The 26,915-nt window shown below is 35.1% G+C and overlaps 1 protein-coding gene across 3 annotated transcripts in view; it reads left to right on the top strand.

The window, feature by feature from the left end:
* PRKG1 (protein kinase cGMP-dependent 1) overlaps window positions 1-26,915 on the top strand; it is a 1,327,126-nt gene that overhangs the window by 1,188,572 nt on the left and 111,639 nt on the right. For all 3 annotated transcript variants that reach the window (XM_053583838.1, XM_053583837.1, XM_053583839.1), the window contains 2 exons: window positions 229-294; window positions 25,983-26,057. In XM_053583838.1, coding sequence (XP_053439813.1) covers window positions 229-294; window positions 25,983-26,057 — 141 coding nt within the window. The remainder of the gene's footprint in view (window positions 1-228; window positions 295-25,982; window positions 26,058-26,915) is intronic.

Here is a 26,915-nt window from a genome sequence, read left to right as displayed (position 1 = left end):
TTTAAAGTTATCTACTGGATTGTAAGTGTAGGATTTGTATGATTAGTGACAAGGGTAAGGTGGTTCTTCATGAAAAAGAGGTTTTTGACCTGGACAGAGAATAAACCTGGGAGCGGATAAATCAGAATAGTTACATAATTTAATGTGTGTCCTGAATTAATCACAATGATTACTTTTCTTTGATATGAAAGGTTATTTTACTTCAACGTCTCTATTTTTTTCATACAGGGAAGACGTGAGAACAGCGAACGTAATTGCCGCAGAAGCTGTGACCTGCCTTGTGATTGACAGAGAGTAAGTACCTTGTCCATTGTGCGTACTGCACGCTCCAATCCGCAACACACATAAGTTCCCAGAATTACACATCATTTTATGGCACTTTTATGGCACTATTAAGACTTGCATTATATCTTTTCATTTTGAAATGAATTCTGTACTCAATGCTTGTTCCCTATTATTCTTGGAAATGGCTGGCTCTTCCATTCTAGCTTTGTGATCTTCAACAAGGCACTTAATTATTATGAGCTTTGGCTCAATTAACTCATTTGTAAACTGGGGATAATGCAATATCATAGGAATATTTTGAGGATTAATGAGGACATGCGAGTGAAGCATTTATCCAAATGCCTTTCACTCAGGAGGCACTCAACCAGGGCTAGCTATTTTTGAAAAGTTTTAGAATAATCATTATCTTTGTTATTGTTAAGAAATGGAATGTTATGTGAATATGCTTTTGTTATCTCTTTCATTCTCTTATTTCCAGGCTTTTATAATACAATTATTTAAGGAACACACTTTTGGAGAAAGCATTAGTTCTAGACATAGGCGTACCTAGATGTTTATTTGATAAAGCCAATCCCTGTTTCTTTTCCCGGTTCTGGCTTGCTGTTTTTATTACATGAACACATTAGGGGGCAACAAAATCAGATTTTTGACTCTGCAAGAACACAGCTAAAATGAATATGTACTTCTTGGAAATAGTGAACCAGAATTTTCCACATTGCAATATATGTGGATAAATTTATCAGAAAAGCCAAGTGCCTTATCCAAGGAGAAGAATTGTAAAACACCCCTTTTAACAGAGCAGTTGTAGTTGGAATAGGCAGTGGATATTAGTGTGGAAGGAAGCCGTGGGGCCAGTTATCACCAGCCTAGCATGATAGAGTTGACAGCAGAGCTCAGGTGGTTCTGGGTGGAGAGGGATCCTGCTTGAATTATAAACCTCACATTTAGAATCATAAACCTCCATGCTGGATCACTGGAAGCGGAACAGTGCCATACCTGCAGAATGATGGTAACATTCATGAATGTTTCTGAAATAGAAATTCTTTGGTTCTCAGAAACAACGATTCTCCTTTCATTCTTTCTTTAATTCTACTTACAGCTCCTTGAGGACCCACCATGTGCTAGAAGAATCAAAGGACCAGCCTAGCTGCTGGTTTCTAGCTTCTAATACCAATGTGGCATATATAAAAACAACCATCATGCCAGGCAGAAGTAAAAAGAGTTCAGAATGAATTTGGAAATCCAGAAAAGGGAGTGACTACTTTAAAGGAGAATCAGGGACGTGTTCACAGAAGAAATGCTCTTATTAGGTGGATCTGGAAGTATAGGGAAGGCGATATAAATCCAGTGAATACAGTGAGCAATCCTGGTAAGGAAACGGTGACCATTTCACTGGCTGAGTGAGGCTGTGGAAAGGTAGCTGGGAGAGGTGTTGTGTCAGACAAGTTCACAAGCATGTTGGGGCTGGTTCACTGAGAACACTGCATGTTGGCATAATGATTTTAAGTAACAAAATGGTGTCACTATAATGATGTATTTAGTAGATTAATCAGAGAATTCAGTGTAAGATGAATTAAAAGGAAAGATAAGAGGCCGTATAGCTGATCAAGCATCTAAATGCAGCTGGGGATTATGAGACCATCATAGGAGGAATGCATAAGAATGAACAGGTAAACCTAGAGGCCTTAAGGTCTGACTAAACATGAAGAGCAAGGGAGAAATTAGGGATGTAGGTGGATTAGAAAAAATATAGGAGGAATATAGATGAGTCCGTTTGGTAGGCACAGCAATAATCCATGAAGAATATAATGAATTTCACTTATAATATTGGCTGCTCATGAACACATACCCTGCAGGAGACAGGAAATGTGGGGCAGGGACTTTTGTTAGAGTTAACTTAAAATTAACTTAAGAATTTCCTACACATAGTTCACAACTACAGCTATGACACAGGATGGAATTGCAAGAAAGAATTGAGAAGATAAAAAGATCAAGGTCAGATCTGGGGCGGTCCTTTCATTTATGAGTTAGGGAAAGGAAAACCAATGAAAAATAATGAGATGTTAGCAATCAGAGCAGCGTAGGGCACCTCAGAAACTAGGAGCATGTTTCATGAGAAAAGAGATGATCTCGGTGTTATACGTAAAGAAGCCAAGAGACACACATATAGAAAAAAGGGCAGTAGGTTTAGTAACCTGGGAGAAAACACTCATGTTACTGAGGTTATTCAAGTGGTAAGAATGGAATCCAGATTACAAAGCATGAGCGCACTTTTCCTTTCCAGAAATTTGGACAGAGAAAGGAAGAGAAGAAAGAGGGAAAGAGCATGAGGTGCTAGTGGGGAGTGTGAAGAATTTCCTCGTGATGAGTCTAGAGTATACGAGTCTCCAGGAAAATGGAGTGAATGAAATACTGAAGAGAATATTTGATGGAAATAGGGTCGCAAGGCCTCTTTGCCTGCTTGCCCTGGCAATGGAGGTCCATTCACTGTCTGTGGCAAATGTATCCTGCTTTGTAAGCTTTCTTATTTTGTAAGCCTATCTTTCTCTTTCTTAATAAACTTTGTTCCATGCTTGCCTTAAAAAAAGAAAAGAAAGGAGAAGAGAGGAAATTCTGGGAAAACAAGGAAAGGTTACTTAGAGGCCATGTGTTTCTTTATCTATTTTCTTAAAATAGTGAATAGAGGGAGATATAAAATTTGTACTAAAATGTTGAGATGTAGTTAAGGAAAGCTTTGGGAATGTGGATGGACTTAATCTTGCCTCTAAAGCATGAAGCAAGGAAATCTGCTGAGGAGGACTGAGAGTTGGGGCTGGGCGTTGTCAGCTGACCGTGGGCGGATGGGTAATCACAGCAGTTTATATCCCTACGGTCCTTTATAATTTATGAATCCTCACATCTATGAGATCTCTCTTAGAAAGTAGATAGAGTGTTTTACAGAAGAGGAAACTGAAGCTCATTGAAATTTAATAACTTGGTAAGATTTCATGTTAAATGGTGGAGCCCAGATTAATCTAATGACAGAGAACATTACTGGGTGGGACTTTGTGGGTCTAGCTCCTTCATTTCGTAAACTGAGGTTGCAAGAGGGAAGCAGAAATTCACATCAGCACACATGCTTTTGCCTTAATCTTAATTTTACTTTCTCTCTTTTTCCAAACCTAGTCATATATAGTGAATAGGCATTGTCAAACAAAGCTCAATGCTTAACTCTTGACTGCAACATTTAAGGATAAAATGGGCAAATTACTTAAATTCTGAGTATCTGTTCCCCTATCTGCGAAATGCAATAATATTACCCAAATTATAAAATGGGTTTGATAACCAAACAGTTTAACATATATAAAAGTCTGTGCACAGCATAGCACATGTAGCCAGCACTTAATAAGTGTGTCCTTCCTCTTCTTCTTTTTCTTTTTTTATTTTTTTTTTGTAGAGACAGAGTCTCACTTTGTTGCCCTCAGTTGGCATCACAGCTCACAGCAACCTCCAGCTCCTGGGCTTAGGCAATTCTCTTGCCTCAGCCTCCTGAGTAGCTGGAACTACAGGTGCCCGTCACAATACCCGGCTATTTTTTTTGTTGCAGTTTGGCCGGGGCTGGGTTTGAACCCACCACCCTCGGTATATGGAGCCAGCGCCCTACTCAGTGAGCCACAGGCACGGCCCCTGCCCTCCCTCTTCTACAGAAGGCATCGGATTACCTTGGATTTAGCAGTTTTTCTTTCTGATCAGAGTAAGTTATTTTCAGGGATATAGAAAGAGAAGACATGTTGACAGAGATCTGGGTTTAAGCACAACTACAGAGAAGATAGCTTGAGTCTAAGTACCTGACAAGTCTATCTCTACACCCTTCAGAGAGAGGCTGGGCTTCCCACCAAATGTTGAATTCACAGCTTAAAAATAAAAAAAACCCTGTACCTAAAGCATCCTGTCAAAAACCTGCTGCTTCTGCCTAATTTATGGCCAATTAGAAGAGTGCCAGGGCTTTATCCCGTGCAAACAGATGGCGGACATTAGAACTGTCAACAAAAGGAGCTTCCTTCACAAATTTACAAGCAAGGTACCATGTTACATAAGGCAGGGATTTTGCGCTATCAGTCCAAAGGGAGATTCAAAGAACATTATTATAACTAATCATGCATGTCAGAATTTTTTTTAATGATCGTTGACAAACTAGAAAATTATAAACAAATATGTCGTTTCCTCAAAAACCCATTCCCTGAGAATTGGTTTCTTGCAGTTTACTCAGTATCTTAATAAGTATCTGCAGTGATTCCAAAATTTATGAGAAAATTACCTAAAAAGAATATTAATCTAACAGAACAGTTTGGTGAATAAATTGATTAAACATATTTTTAAAAAACCAGATACCTTTGGCACTTCTTATTTTGGAGACTGTGAAAAAAGTATATAAAAATAAGTATAGTCTTATCTTAGTATCCATAGGAGACTAGTTCTAGGACACCCCCCCACACACACACACACACCGGCTCCTGCAATACCAAAATCCACAGATACACAAGCCCTTTATATATGATGTCATAATATTTGCATATTACCTCTGCACAGCCTCCATTATGCTTTAAATATATCTATAAGTTACATATAATACCTAATGAATATAAGGTATTATATGGTTGTTATTTTATATTGTTTAGGGAATAATTACAAAAAAGTCTATACATGTTTAATACAAATATAACCATTCTTTTCTTTTTTTCCTCTGTTTTCTATATGCGGTCACTTAAATCCATGGACATGTGGATACGGAGGGTTGACTATACATTTTTGTGTTCCATTATCAGATATGCAATGACTACTTCCTCCTTGCCATGGAAAGCTTTCAATTAAGCAAGAAGTTCTATTAAAATAATTGATTTTTTCACACACTGAAGATCATTGTTCAACTTATAATGATGAGTAAGTTGAAGAGTTATAGATTTTCCCCCCAGGAAATTAAGATCTAACTTAGAGCCCTGGCTCCATCTCTGATTCACTGTGCAATCTCTGAGATGTAGCCATCCTGGTTATGAAGACTGAAACGTTTTCATAATGGTTGGCAAGTAGCCACGGTCTGATCTCCCTGCGCGTTCCCCCTGCTCCTCTGCTTCGCTGGTCGTCTGATCCCCCCACTCCTAAAACATTCTAGGCCAGAACCCATGTTCATTCTGATTGTTCAGTTCCTGTGCCATACTAGCTGCTAATTATTTTGACTATCACCTCTGATAATGTCAAGCTAGAACGACATCTTATCATCAATGGTCTTAAACTGTTTGTAAATATCAAGCACAATGTTTAAATAAAATGAGAAAGAAAACACAGGAACTTTTCTGGCTTCCTTGGGAGTAAGCACCTGAGAGTACCCAGGGGTCTTTACTCTTTCCCTCCACATCACTCCAGGTGACTCCTAAGGCCCCCCATGGGGACCTAGAAGACAGGAAGAATGATTCACACACCATGCATGACTGACCTATGGTCCCTACCCTAAGTGACACTTTGTGATATTTTGTCATACTCTGCACCAGTTGCGTTATTGAGACAAAGTCTAGGAGATGGAGATCAGGAACCAACACAGAGGAAATGCAGTGTGCGAGAACATTAACATGATTAAATCAGGGAGGAACATCACGCATTCGAGGGCATTGCAAGCGGCATTCTAAGAAACTGAGGTATCACTAAAGAGCAAAGCAGTCTGGGTGATGTTGTGTCAAGTTTTGAACTGCTCAGAGCTGTGGTTGTCTGATGTGTAATAAGCATATTCATGCCATACTGCCTATACTTAAAGAGTACCAGGACTCTCATCCCTGGAGTAGTGATTAGGAGCAACTCATAAGAGCAGGGCTGGTCCCGGGCCCCCTCCTGCACACATACTTTTCTTTGTGTTTGATCCTTGTACCTCTTAATTCCACGCTCGTATTCTTTAGAGCTTTGCTTCTGGCTTTATATTAATTTTGGTAATAGCTTATTAGAGATTAAGATGGTACTCCATGGGAGTTATTTGCATTTTGATGACATCTCCCTGAAGACTGAAAAATCTTAAAAATCTAAAAGAGCATTTTAGAAAATACAGGTGCCATTAGGAAAGAGGGGAGGGGCAATCGAGGGAAGATTTGAGGACAACCAAACCGTTCAGGTACCACTGTAAGCTCGCCAACCAGGTCATTCTCAGGAAGGACCATCCACCCAGTGGTAACTTTCCCATCTAGGTCACCTGCGTCCTTCTTTTTATATAGCTTGTGATTCTCTTTCTGCATGATAGAACTCCAGGTACTCCACATGCCACATTGCCTGTAGCCATATATCTTAACTGGTAGGGTGATAAACTTAAAATATTCAGAGCTGCAGCCTTTCCAACAGCCTAAGTGGATTTTATTTTGGTTCATTTTCCAGAATAAAATCTGGAGTGATATAAGAATATTGACAAGATAATCACAACAAAACAAATGTGCCTTGCTAGAATAGCGTCAGCTGTGGTCTGTAGCAGCCCATATAGCCTATGGCTAGGAGGAGTGAGAGTTATAAGAAATACCTGTATAGCTCAATAATGGAACAGCTTGGTGGAAAGGGATGGAGAGGGATTTAGCTTTCCTAACAGGCATGAGAGCTTGCGAGATGAGAGCAGTGGTGAATTGGCAGTCTCTACACCTGTGGCCTTGAGAGGCACGAGATCAGCCTTATATTAGGCTGGAGGAGAAGGCAGTTGGGGGCATGCGCATTCTATCATGGACCCGCTTACTCTGACTCTGTCTCCTCTCCTGCCTGCAGAACGCCAGCATCGTGTCTCTCTGCTAAAGATCTCTAAGGTCTGCTAAAGACTAAGATCTATCTTTCTAAGAAGACTGCTTTACTCTCTCAAAGACTATCTCTCTCTCTCCCATCTGCTAAAGTAAATAGCCCTCAGGCGCCTAAGAGCAATTGTTCCTGAGCAAGATAACAGCATAGTGGTCTGCTAAATAGTCTGGGGCTGGAGACCAACCAGTCCCCAGTCCTGATAAGTGGTGACCAGGAAGAGACACCAACAGTGATCATTTGAACTTGTCTTCTTTTTTTTTATTAGGCGCACGGCCTACAGACACATGAAAAAATGAACTTGTCTTTTTAATGGAGCTGTTATTGGCGGTGTGCTTTTAAAAACATACTTATTAAGCAGGAACAATAAATTTCAGAGATTTATAAGGGAGAGGAACATTATATTGGTTCAATTTAATGATGTGAATTGAATTATAGAACACCTTGAAAAAGCATAATCTAATTATACAATAAGTATAAAGTTTATTTCCAATGGATAAGGAACATATCCATGAATATGGTTTGAGGTTTAAAGGAATGAAAAGAACTGGGTAAAAACTTTTCTTCATGTTTTCCTGTTCTAATGCTTTAAAATGGTAATGAACCGACATCTTAATTGCAAGTCCTTATGGCAATGATACACAGCATCACTGGCTGAAAAACCCAGCTTTGAAACTCATCCACCCAACCAAAACTCACTGGTCACCTGCCATATAGACATCTGTATTTGGGGCAGGGGGTTAAAGCAAAGGTATAAATATTATACTGCTAATTTCATCTCTGTTAGATGGGTAATTTCTAGCTCTAATCTATTAAATCAGAAACCCACAGAGGTTCTCTTTAGTAACCTTTGATTCTGTTCAAAGTACAAGAAGTCCGATCTCATTAATATGCTGGTGGCCTTGAATAAAAATGGAACACCTTTTCCCAAAAAAGTCATTGTTAAAAACAGTTAGATGGTAACTGGATTAATCAGAAAGTCATAGAAGAGATTTAAGAAGGAGAAGTAGAAACATTTTCAATAAAGGGACAGATGGTAAATATTTTAGCTTTGTGGGTTATACAGTCTCTTTTACAAAAGCTTACTCCACCATTTGACCCAAGGGCCAAAGTTTTTAAAAACTTTTTTATAAATCCACTTATTTTATAAATGAGGAACTCAAAGGCCCCAAAGTCTCTGGTTTACTCAAATTACAGTTTAATAATAAGAATTAATCCATATAGATCATGAATTCACGTTCTTGTATTCTAATGCATTTGTTTTTTCTTGGGATTTTAGAGCAAAAAGAGACTTTGAGAAACATCTTCCAAATCCTTTAGTTTAGAAATGAGGAAGGCGAGTCACAGAGAGAATGTGAATTGTCCAGGCTCTTTGTAGTGCCAAGAGTGGGATTACAGACTGGTCTCATGACATCTGTTTTAGTACTTTGCTTTAAATGACCAAGAGAGAACACTTACATATTTATTAATTCAATAAGCACATATTGAGTGTTCCCTATATGTGAAGCTATAGACTCAGTTTATGAAACATAGAAATGCATAAGAAGACATAGTTGTCTTCAAGAATCTTAGAACCATAGCAATAAATAAATACTATGATATTGTTTAAAAAGTACACCCCAGGCTCAGCGCCCATAGCACAGTGGTTATGGCGCCAGTCACATACACCGAGGCTGGTGGGTTTGAACCCAGCCCGGGCCAGCTAAAACAACCATGACAACTGCAACAAAAAATAGGCAGGTGTTGTGGCGGGCACCTGTAGTCTCAGCTACTTGGAAGGCTGAGGCAAGAGAATCTCTCAAGTCCAAGAGTTGGAGGTTGCTTTGAGCTGTGATGCCACAGCAGTCTACAGGGGGCAACATAGTGAGGCTCTGTCTCAAAAAGAAAAAAAAAAGTACACCCCCCAAAAGAAGAAAACTATCACTTATGAATTTAAAGTATTATAAGATTTTTTTTATTGAATTAAATCTGAACCTAATTCTGCAACTTTAAAATATAGGTATATCAATGGGTAAAATATTTGAATTCCAAATGACCCTTTGAGTGTATAAGGACCTCACCAAGTCAAATTCCCACCATCCCGGCTAAATAATTGGAATTGCTGAACTAAAATAAGAATTTTATTAATTCAATTAATTTATTTATTCTTTTAAAAACATACGGAGCCTTTATTTGATCACTTCCCTCACCTCCATAGTAAGGTGGGCTTTCCTGTTGTTTCACTGCACCATCCTCTATTGACTTACAGACTACACACTTACAGACTTGAGGAGGGTAAGCTATGTTCATTTGGTTGACAGTTGCATCCACAATTATCAGGGTGTCAGGAAGTATAATAAGCACTCACTGCCCACCAACATGAATGAATTAATGATGCTGTGTCAGTCTGGTCCAATCAGCATGAAGTAGTTTGAGCAGGAAAGTTTATGATAAAAAAAAAAAATAGTAACTATAACAGGGGATTTGGAATGATGAAAAATTAGCTAGTAAGAAGTAAAGAGAGCTCTGCAAAATATAAAAAGAGCAGATATAAGGAGTACTCACTAACTCTACCCCTGTGAGAGGACACCCAAAATCGCCCTCTCCCTTCATGCCTGAGTAAGAATGAGATACTTGGAGAATACTGAGAGTGGAGAAATATGCTTTGCTTTTAGCATCTCAGGACTTCTTGGACAGAATGACCTGGGAGCCAAGTCTTTAAATTTCAATGGGTATTTTACAAATGAGAAAGGGAGGACCAAGGCCGCTCCTGCTGAGGAAGGAGCATGTACAAAGACAAAGAATCGTGTACAGCACTAAGGAGAATGTGGTAAGACCAGAGACACCGGATGTATGTGACACGGAACTGGACAGTCGATTAAGTGGAATCCTTGGAGCAATGTCTGGATAGATTGTAAAAATCTCCTAGTATCTCAAACTAAAATAATCTAGATTTTATCCTCTGGCCACCTAACAACCAACACAAGGCACTTGCTATTATATATTGTGTTTGTTTTTGAAAGGAAAAAGATTGATCACAAGGCAAAGAATGAAGCACAAAGACTGTTAGGATACTGTTGCAACAGCTCTGAGTGATGTTCATTAGGGTTCATGAGTTTAAACTTAGGTCTTCAAATAGAGGGGGGTTATAATTCAATAAAAGAATATGGGAGTTGAGAGGTGTTTCCAGCTTCAAAGATTTGGTGGATGTCTGTAATATATAGATCAAGCAGGTTGAGATGGAAGTAATTGCATGATTCAGTTATAGATATGTTTAAGTTCAGACTGCTAAGTGGTATTCCGATATTCAGATGGAGACATTTGCTGGCAGTTATAAATGCGGGTTTTGTTTTGTTTTGCTTTGCTTTTCGACATAAGAGGATGAATGGAAATTGATGTTGGAGTTCACAGTTAATCATTTTTAAAGTAGTATAATCACAGCTTTGGTTTTGTTAATTACAATCATTGTTTTGTTTTATACCAAAGAATAATTTACTTTTCCAGTGATTGTTTGAAACCTTACTGTATCTCTCTTTGTTCTGTTTTTGTTTGTTTGTTAGTTTGGGCTTTGGGGTTTTTGTAAATTTTTTATTATTATGGACATATAATAATTACATATCTTTACAGGGTACATGTGATGTTTTGATACTGGCATAAATGTGAATTAGTCAAATCAGTGTAATTGAGGTATCCATCACCTCAGGTACTTACCATTTCTTTGTTAGTAACATCCCAATTCCAGTCTTTTTTTGTAGTTATTTTAAAGGGTTCCCTGACTTAATCTTCATTATAGTCCCTTTGTTGTGGTATCAAATATTGTTCATTCTATCTGTCAGTTTAGCTATGTTTTTTGCACTCATTAGGTATCCCCATTTTATGCTACCTTCCCTACCTTACCACAGGCTACCCTCCCTCGCCTATGGGAACTATTATTCTACTTTCTGTCTTTATGAAATCAATTCTTTTTCATTTTTAGCTCCCACATCTGAGTGAGGACATGTGAGATATGTTTTTCTGTGCATGGCTTATTTTACTTAATGAAATATTCTCCAATTCCATCCATGTTGCTGCAAATGGCAGGATTTTATTCTTTTTCATGACTATATAATATTCCACTGTGTATAAGTAGCACAATTTCTTTATCCACTCGTTCACTGATGGACATATAGGTTGATTACAAATCTTGGCTATTGTGAATAGTGCTGCAGCAAACATGGAGTGCAGGTGTCTTTTCAGTATACTGAATTCACCTCCTTTGAATATACATGTTGGTAACATCCCAGGGGATTACTGGGTCCTATGATAGCTCTATTTTTAGTGTTCTGAGGAACTTCGTTACTGTTTTCTATGGTGGTTGCACTACTTCACGTTCTCACCAACAGGGTATGAGGATTCCTTTCTCCACATTCTCGCCAGCATTCAGTATTGCCTGTCTTTTTGATGAAAGCCATTTTAAGTGGGATGAGATATCTCAGTGTAGGTTTGATTTTCATTTCTCTGACTTTTGATGTTGAGCATTGTTTCACATACCTGTTGTATGTCTTCTGAGAAAGGTCTATTCAGACGCTTTGCCTATTTTTCAATTGGATTACTTCATTTTTTTCCCCATTGAGTTATTAGAGTTCCTTATATATGTGTATTCTGTTAATAATTATTAATCCCTTGTCAGGTGAGTAATTCACAAATATTTTCTCCCATTCAGTGGTTTTTCTCTTCACTTTGTTGAGTGTTTCCCTTGATGTGCAAAAGCTTTTTAGCTTGATGTGATTTCCACTTGTCCAATTTTGCTTTGCTTGACTGTGCTTTGGAAACTGATGTCCTGAAGCATTTCTGCAATATTGTCTTTTAGTAATTTCATACTTTTAGGTCTTAAATTTAATTCTTTAATCAATTTTGATTTTATTTTTGTATATGATGAGAGATAAGTGTCTGGTTTCATTCTTCTGTATATGGATATCCAGTTTTTCCACCACTATTTATTGAAGACACTGTCCTTCCCCTCTGTATGTTCTTGGCACTTTTGTCAAAGATGAGTTTCTGGGTTCTTTATTGCAGTTCATTGGTCTATATGTCTGTTTCATGACAGTATCATGCTGTTTTGTTTACTATACCTCTGTAATATTATTTGAAGTCTGGTAATCTGATTCATTCAGTTTTGTTCTTTTTAATCAGGATGGCGTGTCATTCTGGGTCTTTTGTGGTTCCATATAACTGTTAGGATTATATTTTCTATTCTATTCTATAAATTCCAATCTATTCTTCTGTGAAGAATGTCATTGGTATTTTGATGGAGATTGCATTGAATCTGTAAATTGCTTTGGGTAGCATGGACATTTTAATATTGATTCTTCTATTTCATTAACATAGAATATCTTCCCGTTTTTTATGTGCCACAATGTAGGGACTTTTCACTTCTTCAGTTAAGTTTATTCCTAGGTAGGTATTTTACTTTGTCTGTAGCTACTATACATGGAATTTCCTTTTGAGAAACCTTACTATATTTCCTAAGGTTGAATTTTTGCCCATTGGATGTTTGAAAAATTGTTACTTAGATATTCAAGAATGCCTTGTAACTCATAAACAAGTATTATGAATAAGTAAGAATATTTGTGAAGACTTTCATTTTCCAAAAAATACATATCAATATTAATAGTCTTCAATTAAATAGGTTTTATTTAAAATTTCATATTTGAAAATACCTTTAAAATTTTTCTGTACAGCATTTTAGGCTGTTCATTTTGAGAGGGAATTATAACGCTTTTCGTGTTTCAGAAATAAAGCAAAAAGGGATGGATGCCAAAATCATTTCTAACAAAATTTAGCAATCAGTTTAAAAATCAGAAATATAATCATTAAGTTTAAAAGTTGAATTCTACTTCTGATGTTCACATAACTTTTTTTGTAGAGTTTAGTGGTTTTGCTTACTTTAGTATTCACAATTCCCTGGTGAGACAGTTATTACAGGCCCAGCTTGGTCAAAAGGATCTTACACTTTTCTTTTCAATATGTCTAACAGTTGGTATTCATTTTGAAACTCAAAGCATAAATGCATGAATTGGGTTAGCATCAGCCACAATAACAGTGAAAACTCATTCCCAGACTAAGCTTTATTTTCAGAATTTACTACTTTGGATGAAGTACAATGATCATATGATCCATTGCCCTGCTACAATCATGTAATTGAATTACTTTTAAAAGGAAAACAAAGCTAGCAAAGGCGATTCTTGATTTGTTGGTTGATTAAAAAAAAGGTGTTGTCCTCCCAGCTGAACTGGAGTTAGTCCATTGTCATCTTCACGTGAAGCCCACTTGGGCTGAATAACACCTTTTATTTATTTAATTATGCTACATTATTTTCATAGAATTACATTTTCTCTTTTTTCTTACATTTCTATTATGTCTATATCACATTATTATATATATATATAATGACTGTTAATTTTAGAAAAATGGAAAGTACAGAGGAATATAAATATATTTTCATAGTACAGATAGAACCTCTGTAAGTTGACAAACCAGGGGACTCAAACTGGTCAAAACACAGAGGTGGTCAACATAAGGAATTTTCATTGAGTACATGTGTTACATGTCCGGAATTTGAAAATTAGGGCAACTATGGAAATTCTCCTGTATTTCCTTAAACAGTGAGATAATCCAACTTAATTTTTTTTTTCTACATTGTCTGCATCCTGGGACAGCATTAATAAATTTCTCTCTCTCATGGCCACAGAAAGATATACAGACAGATAAAAGATAGATAATAGATAGATTGGACAACTTCCTTCATAGGAAACTTCTAAGGAATGTCTTTTACTTCATCATTTTAAAGATATTCCAAACTTCATATGGCCCAAGCATTGTGTCATAAAGCATATAGCTAATAGAATACAGGAATGATATTAAAACATAATTGTGTTTTCAAAGTCTGTTATAGAATATTACCTTACCACATGGTAAATTAGCAATTTACCATGTTAATAAAAATACCTTCTGAGCATAATTGAGTTCCTTTGCCTCAGTTTTTTAACTGTATTTGAACATTTGCAATTAATTTTTTATTTTATAAATGAATTTTGTGCATTAAATTTTAAACTTTGCCGCTCTTATATAAGTGTTTCCTCTAAGAGATACATAGTCGTGGAATTCCTGATTCAAAGGATAGGTATATTTTAAAATTATTGCCTTGAACTAATACACAGTTCACTCTCTGGTGATGATGTATATGAACTTTCACTGCACTGCACCCTGGCTAGCTTATGTTTTTGGTTTAAACAATCTTAACAGACATGATATGGGTAAAATAGCCCAAAGAATGAAATATACATGGTCTCAACATCCTAAAAGAGTTAGATATTTATTCTTCTTTCATAATTGAGATATGGAGCTCAATTAAGTTATTGACAATTAAAATTTGGAAGATTGTTTATAGGAAATGCTTATTTGCCTTGGAAAAGAATAAACAAATTTAAAAGACCAGAAAATTTTGAGTAGAAAAGAGCTCAGATGGCCTTTCTGAAGTGTCAGAAGTAAACAGTAAATGCCAATGCAAAAGCTGAAAAAGAAGTGTAGACAAAGGAAAATAGAAATTATCTAAGTGATGACTTAAATAGGAACCAAAAATTATGAGTTGAGAAGAACTCAATTACAGATGATACAGATTATAGTCAGTGGTAGAAAAGAAGCAAAGGGTTCGGAAAAGTTAATTTATGAATATTATAAGCATCCAGATATGATCCTTTTGTTTCAATGCACTATTGTCAGTTAATCTTCAGAATAGCCCTGTGGGAAGATGACATAAAAAAATATCAATAATGGTTGTGATTGTGGGTGTTCGAGTCAGGTTGCCTTGGTTTAGATCCTATTGTTGACAGTTACTAGCCTTGTGAACTGTGGACCTGAACAACTTACTTAATTGTCTTAGCCTTAATTGCCTTATGTATAAAACAAGGAAAATCCATGTAAAATAATGTCTGCAACCCTAACGCAAGTTAGCTAGTATTTTTATATTTTGCATGATTTTTTTAATTATTACTAAATTTTATAAGCATTGCTTTGTGACACTAAAGGATATATTTAGTTCTATGTTTCTAATGGATTTTTGGGAAAAGTCTTTATTTTCATTTTCAATCACTTAATTAAAGCAGAAATAAAAAGTTCAGTGATAGAATGATTTTTGTTAATAATGTTAAGCTAGAGACTAAAGCTTTCTTTGTTGCAAAGAATTTCAGGGCATAATAACAAAAAGTATATTTAAAAGGATATCTTGAAATAGAATTTTGTGCCATGTTAGGATTTTGCTTTTAATGTACTTTAAAAAAATCAGCAACTTTTATAGTACTTTACATTTCTGTGCTATTTTCTTTAGCCAAAGTTTTCCTCAGCCGGTTTTTAGTCAGTTACCAATACGTGGATCATTTTAACTGATAGCCAATATATTTAATACATTTACATATAGTAGGATGTATCAATTATAGATTTTTATTGTTTTTAACAAATGTGTCCTTTATTGTTGACAGTTTTGGTAGAACTTTTTGACAGTTATATGATTTGTAAGTTTTAAATTATTCCTAAGTAGATTGTGCTTTGAGAATCATAAAAAATTGAAAGAAATTAACATTTGCTTGTGTATGATTCTTACTGTAAAAATGGACCACAAAATGGTCTTAGAATTGAGAACCTACTGTATTATGAGAAAAGTTAAATAATTTGGTATGAATATTTTATTTTCATTGGGGAAAATGGATTATTTTGATGAAATTAATTAGGTACTATATATATATAATGTTATATATGTATAACATCATCATTACATATATATAACATCATCGTTGGCTTTTTTGTTAAAACAGTGATATTTTGGCCCAGAAAATCGATGACAAATGGAGTAATGTGTAATACCTACTTTTGTTAGTATGTATTTGATTTGACATGGTAAAGTAACACAGTTTCAAACACTTAAAATAATTGATTAGTTACAACAAATCTGTTTACTGCATGGATTGGTTGATTTAAATATAGCTGGAAGATATTTATTTTTAAGGAACATGAAATTTATGGATTTAACATTTTAGATAAATATATACTTATATTTTCCTTTTAAAACCTAAAGAAGCTAACAACTATCACATGAGATTTATTTCTAACTTCTACAGCTTTTTAATTGAAAATGAAAGTTGTGCTAAATTTAAAAATACTTTTTTTGTTTTTACTTTAATTGCAATTGGTATTTATAGTTGTCAATTTCATTATATTCTAAAATAATTATCCTTGGTCAATGTCCTATATGTATATAACTCAATATCAAATTGCTAAGTGTCTCAAACCACTTCACTCATATTTATACAATGTATGTCTTCCTTAGTACCTAAAATTTAGGTCCTAAAAATTAATTGTTCATATAGATAGATATCCAAAAAGGCACACAGGACTTTTAACTTACATACTTTGAATTTTAAACAAAAGTAAAGAAATGATAAATGCTTGCTTGAGGTGATGGATACCCCAATTACCCTGATTTGATTTTTACCCTGTATGAAAACATCACATGTACCCCATAAATACATACAACTATTATAAGCTAAAAATAAAAGGTAAAAATAAAAAAATCTTAAAGATTTATGTGTCTTTCTTCTGATCATATACGCACACAATGAATGAATAAAGGAATAAATGACCAAATTAGTCTATTTACTAATTTGTTTCAAATTTCTATAGCAGGCCAGGCAATATTCTACTTCTTAAAGAAATATTGATGAATAACATAGACTAAGTGCCTGATCTCATACCATTTTTATTTTGGTGTGGGAAAGATAACAGATATTTAAATAAAGTAGTTTTTAGCTAGTCATGCGTATAAATAGATTAAAGTGGCTAAGAGTTACAGAAGTAATGGCTTTAGGGTAAAGGCGACTTTGCATGAGTCGGTCAGAGATCTTGAAGAGGACATTTGAGCTGAGACTTGGATGGCATGAAGAGAAAGCCAAGATCTGGAGAAAGACGACAAAGGCTCTGAGGAAGAAGCGAGTTTCGATGATAGGAGGTGGCGTAGTAGGAGAATTCAGAGGGGTTGTAGGGGCCCGTAGAAGAGTGACATGATGGATGTTTTTACCCTGCCCACTTTGTAAGGACATGAGTGGAAGGAAAGGAAAAGGCAATTATAATAATCACCAAGTGAATGAATGGTGGCCACAACCTTAAAGGGAATGCAGAAAAGAAGATTCATTTCAGATTATTGAAGATAAAATATACAGGATTTAGTCTTGGATTAGACCCAGGCGGAAGGGTGACAGGAAGTGAACAAAGCAGAAGGGGTCAGTAAATTTGTTTTTGTAAAGGAGAGGGGCATCAAAGGATGTCTGTAAATCTGTACATCAATGAATTCAGTATCTTGTGAAGGAGACTGAACAACAACAACAACAAAACCCTAACAATTCCAAGCTGCTCTAGGAAGGCAACCACAGGAAATGAGGCAGTGTTGGGAAAGGGGCATATAAAAGCGGGAGGCAGAGAGCCAGTGGTCTAGGACAGCACTTCTCCAAGTATTTGTGCTAAAGACTACTTTGGTTTTGTTTTAATTTCCAGTTCATCATGGATAGATGTTTTTATAAAATACTAAAATGCAAACAAATTACCATCAAGATAAAATGAAAAAAAAAATCATACAAGTGACCACTTTCTTTTTACTATTCAACTCGTCAAAAATTCTATTTAAATAAAAATATCAGGGCAAACCTAACACTGGAGAAAAGGAAAAGAATTACAAAAGTAAATCCCATTGTCATTGAAAGCATCAGTGAAAATAAGAGAGTTGCTATTATACTTGTTTTGCAGTGACAACAAAGCCAAAAATTTATGAATAAAATAGCAATTCCTCATTCTCACTACAGTTGGTACACTTTGAAAGAACACCATGAATTTCAAATAGTCTTTAATGGGCCAATTGTCCCTGTTTTTATGTTTGCTAACTTTTCTGATCTAGGTTAGATGGATGGAAATGCCATTTGCAGGGAGTCACATGCATTTAAAGTGTTTTATGTTTTGTTTAACACAGAGTAGAGAAACCAGTCTCACATATGAGTATTGATGGGAATGGAAAAAGTGATTTTAAAGCCATTTTAGCATGCTTCAAATATTTATTTTTATTTGAAATGGAATAAGTGTTACCCTGTTTTCATTAATCTTTTGTGAATAACCAGGTCTATTGATCAATCTTGTGAAGTATGGTTAAATTCTCTTTTGATAATAGAAATAGATTCTGGATCTTATACATATTGAGTTACAATTAGCAAACTAATCTTAAAATATCACCCATCTGACCTTCCCTTCTTCTGCATGACATGTATGCAGTTTAGAGCATAAGCTTCTTACTTCTTGGATTTACCAATAGCTACATAGATCTGTTCAAAGTCGTAAGTCTCTGATCTTGCTCTTGGATGTCTCAGGAATGTCAAATCGCTATAAAATTTTCTGACCCGTGCTGATCTCGTCACAACCCAGCAACAAAGCATTTAGCCAATCATACTTTGAGTAGCACTAATCCACGAAAGATTCTAAATTCAGTCCTGTTCCAGGAAGGATGAATTATATATGTGACTCATGTATATAAACTTTAAAACAGAATATTTACAAATTCAAAACAGTGTAGAAGTCTCAAAACACTTCTTTTTAAAACACACCATTTCTCTTTTTATACCCTCTATTAAGATGTAACAATAATTACATCTTAATTAATTAATGTTCTTTAATTAATATTCTTAACCGTTAAAGAATAAAAGTTAAAAAGAGACAAAAATAAAACATTAAGCCAAGATGATCACAAATGCTAAAACAATAGTGGCTCACGCCTGTAATCCCAGCACTGTGGGAGGCTGAGGAGGGAGAATCGCTTGAGCTCAGGAGTTCGAGACTCGCCTGAGAGACAGTGAGACCCCGACTCATGAAAAAAATGGAAAAACCCAGCCGGGCGCCTGTAATCCCAGCGGCTTCCGGAGGCTGAGGCAGCGGGGTACCCGCAGCCGAGTCTGAGGTTGTGGTGAGCTACCACGCCCACTGCACTCTGCTCAGGGGCATAGGGTGGGACCCTGTCCCAACAACAACAACAAAAAAAGAATAAAAGTTAAAAAGAGACAAAAATAAAACATTAAGCCAAGATGATCACAAATGCTAAAACAATACAATTTCAAGTTAAAAAAAAAACATAAAAAATTCCTAGAATGATACAAGCCAAAATAATGTTAACAATGTTTAGCTCAGGGGTGTGGAATTTCAAGAAATCTGTTATTTCTCAGAGTTTCGCGGTGCCTTTCAAAATTTCAATGTACATTATTACCATTTCTCTCTTTCTCTCTGTCATCACCCTCTTTCTCTCTCTAACACAAGTGAAAGAGCATGTGTGCAAACACACACACAATCTTAAAATCCAAAATTACACCATTCTGTTTAACTGATATTATAAGCCTAGTCAAATTAACAAAGCTTTCCCCTGGAGAAAACTGATTATATAGGCATATTTTTTTACGTGAAAGCTTGGTCAACACTAAATCATTTTTTACTGTTGTTGTTCTTCAAAAGTCACAATAAATACAATGGGAGGGTTCCTGAAATCAATTCTAAGCTTATATTTTCTTTGGTTACTAGGCCAAATTGGATCATTATTTTCAAATTTGGGTACATTTTAAGCATATAATTATAATCAGAACCTAGTGTGAAGCAAATGTTTGTTATTTGTAGCCCATGTTTCCTAATGAATACTCCTCATGGTAGATATGGGGCTGTTGTTACCAAATAAAGACAGAGGCAAATGAATGTTGAATTTCCTGTTGCAAATATAAACATACATACAGGATAAAAATACAGTAGTAAGAAAACTATTTACTAACAAAGATGTTATTGCTTTCTTTGATGTTATCAAATATAATTTTTAGCATATTAAACTATTTTTATAGACACTATAGCCTTCCTTTTGATACACATCAACCACTCATCACCTCCTACCTTATATTTTAATTCTTTGTATCTTATTTGTAATACAAGACTACAAATTTCTTAAGGTTATACTATTTTCTCTTTGAATAATCTGCAATAGCATAAATCACCCCTTGTAGGTAGCGGGCGTTGCATAGATACATGTGTGTGTCTAGATGGATGGGTGGACAGAAGGCTGGATGGCTGGATAACCAGAAAAATATAGAGAGACATGTTGGTTGGTTTTATTTTACTTGGAGTTTATTTTTCTCCAAAGTAACATATAGTCAAATAGTACTTGCTAGTATAAACCACTAAGAATTATGACGGTCTTAGTTATAAAAAAAAATAATGATAATAACATAATAACACTTGAAGCCACAAAGTGAATCAACAGACTTTCTGATAATTGTACCAAAACAATGTAGGGTGCCTCTAAAACCTTGGGCTCGCTAAGTAACAAGTGTCCCAATCAATTTGGAACACTAACTTTCTATATTTTTAAATCAACATATATTCTGCTTAACAAAGCGTAATGGTATATTCTCTCAAATTAAGAGGGCTTTGCCAAGGGTTCTGATAATGCTTGATGAATATTGTGTTTAACACTATTGAAGTATTTGAAAGAATTTCTGATATAAGATTTTACCTTGACTCTTTTTGACTTATAGTGTGAGAAGATTACCATTTTATTTAAGAGGATAACCAAGAAAAAAAAAACCTGTTCTTAATAAGTTATAGGATTTTCTCTTACCTTATTTTGAATTTGAAAAGATTCTATTTTAGATTTTTCATAGAGGATTCTTAAACACTGCATCAGAATAGAGGATAGGAGATCATGAGGATTAAATCAACTAAAATGCATTTGTATATGTTACTGAATACTTACACAATTTATAACTATAAAATGCGTTTTGGACACTTCTAAAGTAAAATATAAATGCCATGTTTTTTAGTAGCATGGCAATACTCATCTCTGATATTTAGAATGCCTTTCTAATAATTTAAAAGACCATTTTTCTCTGGATGAATCTCATTATATCATGACCAAAGAACAGAATTATACTGTCTTAAGACATACCACTGAGTAATCAGCTCCCTTTAGAAGAGTGTTTTTATTTAATAATGAAAACACCCCAATAATTTAAATTAATATCCACTAAGTTATGTCACCATAATGTTCTAAAATGGGCAAATAACCCAGGATGACAAACATCCTTTTATCTACAATTCCCTAAGGGGAGTTTCTATAACTGTCATCATTCTTGGTGTAAAAGGGTCATAGTTTCTCCTCCCTTCCTGTCTCCCTTCTTCCATTCATTTTTCTCTCCTTTCTTCCTCTTTTCTCTTTCCTTTCTTCTCCTCACCACCTTGCAAATAGGTGTAAGCTAGCAGCATTAAACATAAAAGGGGTCTCTCATTTGCTCTCTTTCAATATCTGTGTGCTTAACTGATAACATTTTACATACACACCCCCCATTAAAGAATTCTGTGAAGACTTGTAAAAGTTGGATTTTCTATTCCATGAAAAGTGATAGGAAATCGTGCAGGCAATAGTGTGCATGTGGTAATGGCATGCTGGGGAGAGGCCCTAAATTAAAGTCTCTTGCTCAGTAATAAGTCTCCTGAACTTATCCTGAAATCAAATCTAGAATATGTGTGAAAATTTGGTATTTTATTTTGCAGTGTTGAAATATAACTTGTGTATGAATTGTGAGTTTGTTTAAAGAGAGAATAGGAAGATTTTCCTCTAATACCTATATTTGCGATAAGGTATCAAGAATATGTATTTTATGGCTTCTACTAGTTCATTTGCTAGGGGGTTCAAAGCATCTCATCGTAATTCCTTTCAGAATAGAATAAAAACAAAAAAGCTAATAGTCAAGAAATCTCATAGGACCCAGATAAATATTTAGAAAGGCATCTGGTAACCTAAAACAATGCTTTCCAAGTGTCTGCTTGATGATAGTCCACACAGATGGCAGGTGTTCCTATAGAGTGTCTGTGAGAGGGAAAAATAAAACACTGATTAGTTGATATGTGTGCCAGGAGTGATAAATTCTATAACACCACCAATTATGGTTATCAATTAAGACACCACCAAGTTGTCTTAAATTATTCATTGTTCAATGCAGGGGTACACAGAGAGTGGCAGTCATTTAGAACTTAGTACTATGGCTTGAAAATTCTGTATTTTCTTAGACTTCTAGTTAAGTGTAATGGTTGATTTATTGTTTGAAGAAACTTGGAATATTAGCAGGGTGCATTTGCTTAATGTTTCAAAAAATGTTATGTTGTTTTGGCCAGGATTATCTTCTTGTAAATAAAGATTACTTACAAAGGATATATGGTTTCGATTCTAAAACCCAGAATTATAGTCCTGGTATTTTTTATTTTGGAGATTAAATTCCATATATTTAGTCTATAATCTAGAGTTTAAAGATGTTTGATAGTTGTCCTGCCCTCCCTCCTGTGTACATGGAGGCATATTGTGTCCATCTATGATGTGTGCACATCCAGGGACCTATTAGCCACTGCAAAAATATTGCTTATTGAGTTTTTCAAAACTAAAGTAAATATGTATAACATTAAGTTAAAAATCAAGATGTGACATCATAGCTACTATATAATTACAACTCTATAAGCAATGATAAAACTGTCAGGGGGAAAAAAGTAAACAGAAATACAGAAAGATATTCTTACTAGTCATTGATAGAGACTACGGATGATTTTGAGTCATTGATAGAGAAATACAGATGATTTTGTAATTTCTTCACTGTGTTTTTTATTTTTGCATAATCAAAAATCTATTCGTTATAAACGTAACTTAGAGGAAATTATTTCAAAAATAATTTTTATCATGTTATTATAGGTCTTTTGTATCATATAGCATTTTCTCTGTTTGACTACTAGAAAGAAAAATAATAAATATTGGATCATAAGGGCTACATAGAAAATTCACATTTTAAATTAAGGACATTTAAGAAAACTTATGAAAAGAATCATGCCACCAATAATTTTGTTCATTCCTTATTAATGTACTACATTTCATAATACATTATGAGGCTTAAAATGTGGGGGTTTTGGGTCCTATTAGATTTATTCTAAACCTCATTAGCATAATTAGATAGGTTTTAAAACCCCATGTGGCTTCATTATAATTATTATTATTTTTCATTTTTACAGTTTGTTAATAGGAATTTCAAACTAAATTTCAGAAAGTGATCTGTGGAGTTTAAATACTAGCTTATTAGACTGAAAAAACATTCTTTTTTTTGGCCAGGGCCAGGCTCAAACCTGCCACCCCCGGTATATAGGGTCAGCACTCTACTCCTTGAGCCATAGGCACCACCGTTGAACAAACATTCTTAAGTTAAAAGTCTCCATTCTTGTGAAATGTCTGATATTTTGTTCTCTGATTCTTTGTTAGCATAATCTCAGACTTGAAGGGGCTTTAGCTCAAACAGATACCAAGAGGAAAGCAGGATTTCTTTTCTTTTTTTTTTTTTGAGACAGTCTCACTATGTCACCCTCAGTAGAGTGCTTGGTATCACAGCTCACAGCAACCTCAAACTCTTGGGCTCAAGCATTTCTCTTGCTTCAGCCTCCCAAGTAGCTGGGACTACAGGAGCCTGCTACAACACCAGGCTATTTTTGTTGTTGCAGTTGTCATTGTTAGTTGACCCAGGCCAGGTTCAAACCCACCAGTCTCAGGGTATGTGGCTGGCACCGTAATAAGCCACAGGCGCTGAGCCAGGATTTCTTTTTAAACTTTGAACTCTCAGAATTACTATGAGTTTTAAATGTCCAAGAAATTTCTTAATGTATCTGAATGGAGCTGAAACACTGTTAATGGTTATTGATCTTTGGTTTTCCTACATAATAATCTATGATTTCTCTCTGAATGTATTTTCACAATATGTTGGATTTGGCTGTATTAAAATATCCAAGCATTATAAAGGATAGGAATAGTGTTAGAGACCATGGATTATAGTCCTGACATGCTGCTACATTCTAGTCGTTTCGTGCAAGTGACTTAAACACTCTGTACTTATTTTCTTATTATCTATCTAACAGGAAATTAACCATACATTTTCTATATTTTATTGTGAAAGGAACATACTTTACATTATGAATCTATTTGATGTTGGATAGTTTCTCCAAATTTAGATTTTCTTTAAATTTAGGTATGACCAAGACATTCTATGGGAAAGTAGGAAATTTTAGCATATAAAGAACAATGGACAAATCATATTTGGGCATTTTTCTGACCATAGGAATTATATTTATCATTTATTTTATCACTGATAATACATTTTAAAAAACCTTATAGAGACTGCTGCTTATCATTAATTTGGCATGAATTAATGTAATTCATTACAGAAAACTTTATCCTCTTGAACATGATTCTTGATTCCCTGGGCCTGTTCCTCATAATTTTCTGGAGTCTGTTTTTGTATAGAAATACTTAGAAGGCATTTGGCCTGGCATTCTAGTTACCCTGCCCCCAGATGAGATCATTACCCAAGGGTCTGAGATAACAGCTGCTCCATCTCCCTCTAGCCCCAAGTAAGAAGTCATGTTCCCTTAATAGTTTTTTGTTTTTTTTTTTTTTATGTAGAAGCAACATTTCAATTTTAAATCAGCAAGCATCTTACTATGGAACGTGCATAATTCATTATTTAGTACAACACACAAACCATTTACACGTTTCAAGATTACAGAGATTTATAATTAAGTAAAGTTTTTTATAGCACTTTAAAAACTCTCCACCCCCAGCTCAGATATTGCTGGGGATTGGACAATTATCTTCAATGCCCAGTGATTTGGATAGGAGGTATAAAGTAGGTTTTAAAAATGTGAAGAAATATCATCTTCTTTCAGTCAATCTTCACATGACTTTGGGCTCATTTCTTTTAACTTCTTATGCTTTTAGTATTCTCATCTGTAAAATGAAGATAATCGTGCTAACTTATATAATCATTGTACTAGTGAATACTTGTTGCTATGTGTGAAACCCACAGGGCAATGCCTGGCCTACGACCACCATATAAGCGATCCCTGATTATTATGTGAATTCTCAGACTTCTGAATTTAGATTTCAATCTCATCTATTCTGTTAGTCTTTGGTGGTTGCCAAAATATAGTGTGCAAGAGTGACTGTATCTCATTACATTCAGTAATTTTCAAGGGTGATTTTAGTATGTGTGTACTCAGTATGTGTTGGTTCTGTAACACTTTATGTTGTAGCTGTCTAATAGAGGAGGCTTCACGGTATAAAATAAGTCTGAACACAGTTTTGCACACATAGTAGGATATTGGATGGATTACTTTAAGCAGTTATTCTTCCTTCTTCATGCTAAAGTATGTTTTTTCACTCTCCAAAATGAGTTAAATTCTCGATAATTTTGTCTTGTTCATTGTTTTTCTGTCTTCCGCATACTTATTTTGATTTTGAAAGTTAGTTTACTTTTCATGAAGTGGAGATAATGATACTAGATTTTTACAGGGAAAATATCACTACCGGGTATGTTTCTTTTTTTTTTTTTATTTTTTTTTATTTTTTTGTAGAGACAGAGTCTCACTGTACCGCCCTCGGGTAGAGTGCCGTGGCGTCACACGGCTCACAGCAACCTCTAAGTCTTGGGCTTATGCGATTCTCTTGCCTCAGCCTCCCGAGCAGCTGGGACTACAGGCGCCCGCCACAACGCCCGGCTATTTTTTGGTTGCAGTTTGGCCGGGGCTGGGTTTGAACCCGCCACCCTCGGTATATGGGGCCGGCGCCCTACTCACTGAGCCACAGGCGCCGCCCCCGGGTATGTTTCTTAATAATGGATTTAGATTAAGTACTTGAATATATTTTTATTTAAGTGACTTGATAGTGTTTCACTAGATCATTGATGAGGTTGCTGTTGTTACTCCCTTGTAAAAGACTCGTCCTAATAACTGTGCTTTCCCTCTGACAGCTCTTTTAAGCATTTGATTGGAGGGCTGGATGATGTTTCTAATAAAGCGTATGAGGACGCTGAAGCTAAAGCAAAGTAAGTGACATTTTTTACTTCGGTCTTATTCTTGACTTTGTAAATGATTTTGAAAGGAAATAAGATCAATATTTTGTTGTACTTAACAAAGCCCACCACGCTGCCAGGAAAAAACTAGTTACTTTAAAGGGAAAAGAATCAATCTGTCTAAAGTTTTATTATATAGTGTACTTACTTAGTATGTCTCTGTTTAAATATCAAACCTGAATTTCCCTTCTCTTAAAGGGAAAATGTCTAGTTTAAAATCTGGCATAAATTGTTGAATGTAAACATGTTATTTCTCCTACTGAAAATACTTTCTGAACAAATGATGGTTATGTTTAATAGTCATTTATGGAATTGTATGGAAAATAATAAGGCTAGAGATATTTCCCTGTGCAAATTCATCATTACTTTACATTGAACTTTGAGGTTACTAGTGTGGGAATGGTACGAGATGGTAAATATTCCATTAATTTTCATGTTGTATTAAAAAAATATAGTTCTGTCTATAAGGACAATTTGTTTTAAAATGAAACTTTTGGGGGGGTAATTATTTGAAATACTTTGAGATTAGCTTTCTCTGCATAATTTTTAAGTTATTAAAAAACAGTATCTATATAATTTTTCTCTCTTTCCACCAAAGCATTTTAGTATTTGATATCATACAACACAACTGAAGAATTAAATTGACAAAGAATAACATTAAATAGATAGTTCAATACAGAATTTAATTAGTTGGTTTTATATTAGCCTAAAAATCAAAAGAAATAAAAGACTTTGCTTTGAGAATTCATGAAAATGAAAAATTTGACCTATAACTAACATAGTAAGAGCTATATTCCATGGTAATACCATAAAATTATTAATTTCAAGAGT

This window comes from Nycticebus coucang, chromosome 3, assembly GCF_027406575.1.
Source record: "Nycticebus coucang isolate mNycCou1 chromosome 3, mNycCou1.pri, whole genome shotgun sequence".
NCBI lineage: Eukaryota > Metazoa > Chordata > Mammalia > Primates > Lorisidae > Nycticebus > Nycticebus coucang.
The sequence above is the reverse complement of the archived record's forward strand: the minus strand, read 5'-3'. Positions and strand labels throughout refer to the sequence as shown.